At 37.5% G+C, this 9,018-nt stretch overlaps 1 protein-coding gene across 1 annotated transcript in view; it reads right to left on the reverse strand.

Moving 5' to 3' along the window:
* LOC113829815 (zinc finger protein Zpr1) overlaps positions 1–7,981 on the reverse strand; it is an 8,654-nt gene extending 673 nt beyond the window's left edge. The window contains exons 1-8 of the mRNA XM_027382989.2: positions 7,794–7,981; positions 6,030–6,163; positions 4,819–5,068; positions 3,843–4,003; positions 3,101–3,442; positions 2,551–2,762; positions 1,077–1,206; positions 1–796 (exon numbers count right to left, since the gene is read on the reverse strand). The exon at positions 1–796 is cut by the window's left edge and continues 673 nt beyond it. Of these exons, the coding sequence (XP_027238790.1) occupies positions 584–796; positions 1,077–1,206; positions 2,551–2,762; positions 3,101–3,442; positions 3,843–4,003; positions 4,819–5,068; positions 6,030–6,131 (1,410 nt within the window). The 5' untranslated portion in view covers positions 6,132–6,163; positions 7,794–7,981 and the 3' untranslated portion in view covers positions 1–583. The remainder of the gene's footprint in view (positions 797–1,076; positions 1,207–2,550; positions 2,763–3,100; positions 3,443–3,842; positions 4,004–4,818; positions 5,069–6,029; positions 6,164–7,793) is intronic.
* Between the last annotated feature and the right edge of the window lie 1,037 nt (positions 7,982–9,018).

Below are 9,018 nucleotides of genomic sequence, written 5' to 3' on the forward strand. Positions count from 1 at the left end.
AAGTTACAGAAGATATTCATCACCAACAAACAAGCTCTTTTTCATACATTAGTAATATTTTCATCTCTTTTTAATGCTCAGCATTTACTACTTTATCACACCCTATCAACTTTTTTCAATATCAAACATGTAAGTAAACTTTCACAACATAACTTTTAATATGGCTCTATACAGTAGCATATGTGAGACTATGTCTGGAATGCGAGTTAATGCTACACTAAGTAAGCCGAGAACATCAGTACATGTGTGGCTCATAAGTATATCCCAGAGGTACAGGTATTAGTCATAAACTTTTATTTCGCTTACAAGTTCAAATCTGTTCGACTTGATCCATTACATCAGTAATTCAAAAAAGTGATGAAGGCAACCGTTTTCTTTGGTTAAATTTTTTCTCTCTCCTTTTTTCAACACAAATGTGTAACAAACCACCATTCATATTGAGAACGAACAGGCAAACTGACTCCTTGCCTTAATGTCTACATCTTAAATAGCTCTGCAAAAGCATCATCACCAATTATCATAACTATTGCTATAAATAACAACAAAGACGACAATAAACAGTGTGCTAGATATAGATTGACAATCATGCTACCACCGCCTTGGACTCGACTGTCTCTTCTTCATAGTCCTCTGTTTTCATGTCATTCAGGCCCAGGGCTTCATTCTGGTCGAAGGTGCGCTCATACTCCTCAACTGTCATCTCTGGATCATCATCAGGGGCGTAGACATTCTGCAGGTAGCTGTTGCCGGCTGGGTCATCCATGACAATTGTTACCTGGAGTTCTCCATTTATGACCTGTTGAAAAGCAGGGTGCTAAGGTTAAGATGACAAAACAATGACAGGCTTACAATACACACACACACACACACACACAAACACACACACACACACACACACACACACACACACACACACACACACACACACACACACACACACACACACACACACACACACACACACACACAAACACACACACACACACTCACACTCACACTCACACTCACACACACACCCATTCCCTTTCTTGCCTTTTCTCCTTTCTCTCACACACCACAGATACCAATTCACTCACCAAAGTCAAGTCGTCTGTAAGCTTCTCCATCAGGGCCCTGCGGTCACTCTGGGAGGAGTCCCCTGAGAGGAAGGGGTTGCTCTTGAGGTCCTCGCGGATGTCTGTCACCAGGCCCTCCAGAGTTGTGAATCTTAGGGGGGAGAGATTTTGGGTAAACTAAAGGGGGAGGGAGTCAAGATTTTTTTTTTCTTTTTTAAGTATCATCCTGTGTTAAGCAATCTGTGTCCTTTTCAAAAAGTCACAGAAGCGCTTTAAGTTGGACTTTCTAGTAAAACTGCAGCTACATATTTCAATCAAATCTTAACATGGCCTTCCTGACACCAAGAAACTAAAGTCTTGCTTACCTCAGCCATGTAAAGGAACTTAATATCAATGATAAGGAAAAGAATGAAACCTGTTAGACTTGTAACTCAAACTGACACATGAATAACTAGACTAATATACTTTTAACTCATGACCAAAACTTGTAAAGAATCATGAAAAACACAATCAAATAAGTAAGAGCAGAACAAGGAGTAGGAGGTATAAGAAAAAAGATGATGACAAAGATGACAAGAATAGACAGATAAAAGGAAGGAAGAAGAAAGACATGGAACAAGTGCAGGATCATTAGGAGATAATAAGACCCAAATTTACATGTAATAGGCTTCACGTTAGCAAAGACACCAAGGAGTTAACCCATCAGCGACGGGTAAAAATTTTGTCAAGTTTACGTATGCGCCGGCTTGTTGGCGCGCACTGGCAGTTTCCCCTGTTTACGCCCGGCTCGATTGGTAGTTTGCGAGCGACATATAGCACCTAAAAGCTTTTATTTTTCTAAAATTTATAAAAATATTAAAATTTTGAAGGTTTACCTTCACTTTAGGTGCCATTGCCTAAAATCTTTACCATAGAAATGAAGCCGCTACTAGTGGAGAAAAAAACCTCCGTCCGACGAGCCAGTAGCGCGGGAATGGGCATGGCATGATGCCCCCGGCGTTTGGTCCACAACAGCCATGGCATGTACGTACGTGACAACCGGCGCCAATGGGTTAATTAGCAGACCTAGATGAACTGCCCTTTCCTTGACTTTTTCAACTGTCATTCTTTTCTATTTTTACTACTGATATTGATGATGTTATTAATGTCATTAACATTATAATTAATATAATATTTTTGACAATACTAACAGCAGTACAAAAGAAAACATATTTCCAAAAATCCAAGAAAACGGGTAAACAGGTCCGACAGATAGGATTAGCATAAAATGGACTCCTTGGTGAAGAGGCACTTGTAGAGTCATGTGTAAATAAAATCCATAGATTAAGTTCACAGTGGGCATGGCATATATGTTCATATCATCCCTCACAGCAGTGTATTAAGCGGGCGGCATGGAAAAGAATTGAAAAGGCTCTGAATTTCCCTACTCCCCTAACCATCCCCACGAACCAAAAACGACAATGCAACCGACCACACACAATGCTGCTCCACTTACTTCCCACCGAGGATTCCACTTCCGATGTAGAGGTCGAGCTCGGGGATCTCCACAGTGCACGTCTCGGTCTTTAGGACATCACGGGCCAAATCAGTCGGGTCAGTGAGCTTCAAGCTGATCTTCTTGCCCTTCTCATGGATGCCGCTGCCACTCTTGACCTCGTTGGTGCGGTTCCCACAGCTCTCACAGTGGGTGGCCATGATGATGACCTCCTGGGAAGGGAAGGTAAAGATGATGGGGAATGAGGACTCGTGAGAATGTATATTTTGACAGTGAATGAAAAAGAAAGGCTAAACTTTCAATCATATTCATAAAACAGCAGAAAAATGGACTTTTACGATAAAAACATTTCTCGTATAAAAGGCTCTTCTGTCATTACAATGTGCATTTAGTGAGAGAATGAGACTAAGCAAGAAAACCATTTGAAAATAGGAAAAAAAAGCCAAAGATAGTACTAGTACTCATAAGATTAAAATAACAATGGGAATTATAACTATCATCATAATAAAAACAACGACAATAATTCACAAAGACCTTTTCCAAATCTTACCTGAAAGTATGGAATTTGTGTGACTTTCATCTTGGTCTCCACAGGCTTAGAACACCGATCGCACAGCGTAGAAAAGCTCAACACTTCGTTCTTGATGTCTTCTTTCTCTTCCTCCTCCTCTTCCTCGCCTTCCCCTCCCTCTCCTTCTTCACCTCCCTCTCCCTCTTCCTTCTCCTCCTCTTCCTCAGCTTCCTGGACGGCTGTCAGCTCAGATTCTACTTCCTGTAGGCCAAGAGCCATGTTCTGCTCGGCTGTTCTTCTATAATTCTTTTTCTTTAGCTCCGGGTCTAGTTTGGGGGCGAAAGGGTTCTCCACGAAGCTGTTGCCTGTGGTGTCATCCACCTATACACATAGGGAGGGTGTCAAGTCATCAACATTTTAATTACCGAGACATCATTATTATCAAAACTGCAAATTGTATCCCTTTCTGTAAAAATATCTTGGGATTTTCACATCAAAAAGGGAAGATAGAAAGAGAGAAGGATGAGAAAAATGATAAAAGAATAAAGTAAGCAAAAAATGGAAAATCACAATAATAAGTAATTATGAAAGAAATATCACTTAGAAAAACAAGAAAAGAGGTAGAGAAAGAGAGAGATAAATGGAAATAAAGACAAAGAGATAGGGTGAGAGAGACAGACAGAATAAGAACAAAGAGAAAAAGAAAGAAAAAAAATTAAAGAGAACAGAAAGAGAGAAAAAATAAGACAAAAGAACAAATTACAAAAAATAAGAGACGTACAACTATCGTGAAGGGTTCCTCGAGTGACAGGAGGGAGGTAAGCTTGTCCATAAAGATCTCAATCTGATCAGCAATTTCGGGATTGATCAGCCTTCTCGCAGACTGGTCCTGGTTAAGTCCTTCAATTGTGCGGCGGATGATCCCTTCTACAGTGGTCACCTCTGAAACCAATTAGAGTAGATATCATCTAAGGATGCAGATACTAATCATAATTTCATCATCTGCAGAATATGCATGACCTTTCCTTTCCCTCTGAATACATATTTATATACATAATAGTTTTAATGTATAATGAACAAATATATCTTGTATGACTCAAGTTATAGATTAATTCTTGAGGGTCGCTAGATATGTAAAAAAACAGCACAAGTAATTCTACTTTCTTCTTTTTAACAGTCTGTTTAGTCTCCCCTTTTCTATCCTGTGGGAATAAATTAAGAAGTATTGTCAAATGCAGGTATATATGATTCAAGGGGCAAAAGATGGCAGAAATAGTTTTATCTGTTCAATGCTTTTTGTTTGTTTGTTTAATGCAGAATTTTTATCACTAGTTCAATTCCATCCCGTGTACAAATGTAGTTGTGAACTCCTATACTCTAAGGGTAAATGAGGGAATGTTACTCTAGAGATTTATTCACTTCATATTCTATATCTGTGATGGAATAATGTTAATTCTCAGTTCTTTTTTACATTCACAGAATTTACAAATCCATCAACAATATCTGAAAGTCCAAGTGCATATACCAATTCCAATGAACATCAACACTTTCTTAAACAAGCACATTCATTTCCTTCACCCATTCAATTCCATTTCCTCGCCTCCTCCAATTCTGCAATTCCCCTTCACAGGTTTTCATATAATTCCCTTCTCACTTCATCCTCATCTCCCTTCAGCTTTTACCCGACTTTCCTTCCATCCCTACATCCTCAAACTCCTTTCAACCTACCAACATCCTCATCCTACTGACAAGCTCACCTCCCTTCTCGCCATCTCCTGGAATTTCCAGCTCCACTTCTGGGATGCTAAAGGTGGCGTGGTCTGACTTGACCACCTGACGACTCAGGTCCCGTGGCTCCTTAATGGCCAGCTCGTAGCGCACCCCCAACTCTTGCACTCGGCCTGGTTGGAAACCCGTGTTGTGGTGGCCACAGTGGGAGCAGTCAAAGGAGGTTAAGATCACCTCACGGAAGTGTGGAATTCGGGTCATCAGCAGACGAGTGGTTCCCTGAGGAGGTTGCAGGTGACATTACATTGATAATATAATATACACAAGATATTAATAATATTAAAAATGATTGCCATAATAAAATAAAAAAGGAAAACAATGATGATAAAGCAATAACAATATAAATAATTCATAGAAATTCTGAAATGAACTTTAGATTACTGTCAAAAAGGAAAGCTGTCAACAGTATTCCATGATGAAAAAGTTGACCATGTCTAAAACTAGTTGAGGAAATTATGATTCAAAAGGCAGCAGAAATACTGATTTTCATTTTCTTTTTCTATCATGGGTCCCCTGACAGTAAGCTACCACTTAATAAATTGGTGACAAGAGATCTTGAAACACTGATAATGAAGTTTAGCACAGGTAAAAGTTGAATATTTATAAATTATGCAGTAGGAGGGATGGGGGGGGGGGGATTAAGACAAGTATTATACTCATTATGGATTAACACATTTATTGACATGATAAAAAGCTGTCCATTCTCCTATCTGATTCTTACCTTGGAAGAGGCTGGATACCAACCACAAGCCAATAGTAATGACATACAAGTATCCAAGTTTCTCAAAAAAATAAAAATAAATAAATAAATAAAATTAAATAAATAAATAAATAAATAAAATTAAATAAATAAATAAATAAATAAAATTAAATAAATAAATAAATAAATAAAATTAAATAAATAAATAAATAAATACATAAATAAATATAAATATACAAATATATATATATATATATATATATATATATATATATATATTGTTGAGATGAATAAGCTGTACCATCAATACATAAGTTTCAGTGTGATTTTCTATTACTGAAATTCATATCATATATACATATTTTGGCCACGGTAGTACAAACCCGAGGCAAGCCTTCCATTTAGCAAACTAGTGAACCAAGGTGAGAGTTAACGTGTACCTTTCAAACGGCTGTCAACGGAATGATAACAACAACTCACCATTTCTTGGCAACGGAGACACAGACTTTCAATTATGGTGACGTGTGGATCGTCACTCTCGGAGGCAAGGTCCACATATATGGGCTCCACTCCCTCCCCCATCCTGTATGGCTTTACTTTTTGCAACTGCGATTCTGAAATGGAAAGAAGACCTTTAAATAATGATCTAAGTTTTAAGCATTTAAGACAGCATATATCAATAATGGTACCTGAAATCAAAACAGTTTGGTAGATAAATGATTTATGCAAAGATTTTTGGCCATGCTTCCATAGCATATCCTCTTTAAAGTGTCATTTTACTCTCAAAAATCATTAAACATTAAAGACAGGATGGTAATCTTACAAAATAATTCCACAAAACAGATCACGACAATTTTGATATCGATGGATTCCTCTCACCCTCTAGTACACATACATGCAGGAATTATGCCGCAGAATCCCTCAGATTCTTGGCTACGATAGCAGGGGAGACCATGAAACATACCAGAGAAATTGCAGGGTTATATATGAAAACTCTACAGGAGTCCAACCCATCTTTCGGCAAAATTTACAGGATTTCACATCTTCCAAACCCCTCTAAAAAATGTCCTAACCCATAACCCATGCTGCTAACCTACCAATTTACGGTGCCAGGACCTGGCGTGACCTTCGAGCACTGCCCGAGGGGAGGGTTGATGGGGGGCTCCGCCCCCCAACGCCTCCCGGTACACATTCTCTTCACCTCAGTATATACGGCAAGATAGAGCTACATCCATACTGTAAACAACAAACCAAATACCTTTATATATCGAAACAACAAACTGTCCAACTTTCCTTCACTTTCTTCGGTCAGGTGATTGTGGATCGCTTCATTTCTAATCACGTTTTTCTGTATTTAGGGGACTTGAGGGGCTCAGATATCAAACTGCAATATTTATTAAAGTCTATATCTTCTTTGTTATCATTGTATAGTGTTAAGAATAACCCAGAATCAGCGCAACACCAAAAACAAAATATTTCTCACCAGCCTTGTCACCAAATCCTGCTGTCAAAGTTCACGACCAGAAACGTGAAAATGCACATATGCAGAAGGTTCTTCAGACCAATTCCCTTAAAAAGCATACACTAATGATTAGCCAAATAACCGCGTAGTAATAAATGATCTACTTTAGAGAACGCAGGAATGAGTTAAGTGGTCATAAATTTGTTCACATTCGCGATATCAACACGCGAAGATCTTAGTAAAAGATGGGTCGATCTTTTCTCTTATCTGTCATGTATCTCCTTTTTTTTTTTATTTGCGCACCTTACGCCATAGCTGAAAAGGGTTTTAGCTTACGTCAAGGTGATCATTCCATATACTTATTTTACTGTAACCCTGATTGTTATCCACTGTAAATTTACCGCCTGTTTTACCCCACAAGAACTATATACTTGGATATCAACGAGCGAGAGGAATCAACTGATAATAAAATCATCGCAATCTGTAAGCAGAACTATTGGGTAAAATTACCTAATGATAATGTTGTTACAAACCAAATATTTTCTTAATGGTGTGTTAAAAAAAAAAAGATTCTATTAGATCCCCCAAACCATGTGCAATTACTTGTGTTTATATTCGGGAGTGAAGAGCATTTATTTCCTTGATTAAAGCCTAAATGAGTTCTAAAAATGTTAGAAGCACAAATAAAGGCTTAGAAGAAAATAGGTATCTCATATTTGTCACAATGATACCGTAATAAAGATCAAAATAAACAAAAAAGTTTCAGAAACTATATTACTCACCTTTTCTCTCTTATCCTCTTGTAACACCTGCTGTGACTTCGCCTCAGCTCTCCTCTTCTGCCAACTGGTGTCACACTGATAACGTGACAACCACAAAATTAAAGAAAAGAGCGAGAATTTACAAGAAATTCGGAAGTTCCTGCCTTGCTTTCGGTGTTTCCACGATCATCTGGTTGTGAGTTAAGTCCGGGTTGGAAAGTAGGTATTCCAGTTTTATCATATTTGTATATCTATATATTTCTAAAGCTATTTTTTGCATTCTTAAACTAATTGGAGTTTTAAAAACTTTATTTGACCTTTTTGATATGATAAGAGAAAATGTAGGGTAGATATTTATGGGATTATAAATTGATTACGAGAAGGATATCTATGGCTATTCCTACGTGTTCTTTGATTTTCCAGAAAATCCTAGATGTTTTCTTATACAATCATATGCCCATAGAAGGCAAATCAAGAAAAACTCAGAAAAGACACCTTCATTTTTGCTAATACGCCTAAATATTAATCATTATGCGTACGAAATTTCTTTGTGACACGAGAGCGATATATATAGTTATTTTTTTATTTGCACAATCAACGAAGCACACTTTTCAATCAAGCAAAACATGACGCAACTCTGGACGCTCTGAAAGTTTCATTATTTCTTGTGAAATAACAAATAAGTATAAATAATGGTACGAGCGCGTGTTCGAGGGAAATTAGTAGTGAACCGCTATCATATTATCATATATATGTATATATATATATATATATATATATATATATATATATATATATATATATATATATATATATATATATATATATATATATATATATATATATAAGAGAGAGAGAGAGAGAGAGAGTGAGAGAGAGAGAGAGAGAGAGAGAGAGAGAGAGAGAGAGAGAGAGAGAGAGAGATTTGTGAGGGCTTACTATCAAGTTAAATATTCTGAGAAGGCCAGACCTCTTACAGCATTTCCTTCACATAAGGGTCTTATGGAATTTTGTCGTATGCCTCTCGAGTTGGTAAATGCTTGTGTCACTTACATCCGCCTTATGCGCATTGTTTTGGCTGGTTTAAAGAATGTTTCCTTCTATTTTGACAATATTTTCACCCATACTAAAACTTGGGATGGACACAAAGAAGTTATTCTTTCAGTATTAAAGAGATTGCGTGAACATAACCTCACTGCAAAACCATCAAAATGCAGATTTGGCTTCAAGTCTATTCAGTACTTGG

Source organism: Penaeus vannamei, chromosome 39, assembly GCF_042767895.1.
Source record: "Penaeus vannamei isolate JL-2024 chromosome 39, ASM4276789v1, whole genome shotgun sequence".
Lineage (NCBI taxonomy): Eukaryota > Metazoa > Arthropoda > Malacostraca > Decapoda > Penaeidae > Penaeus > Penaeus vannamei.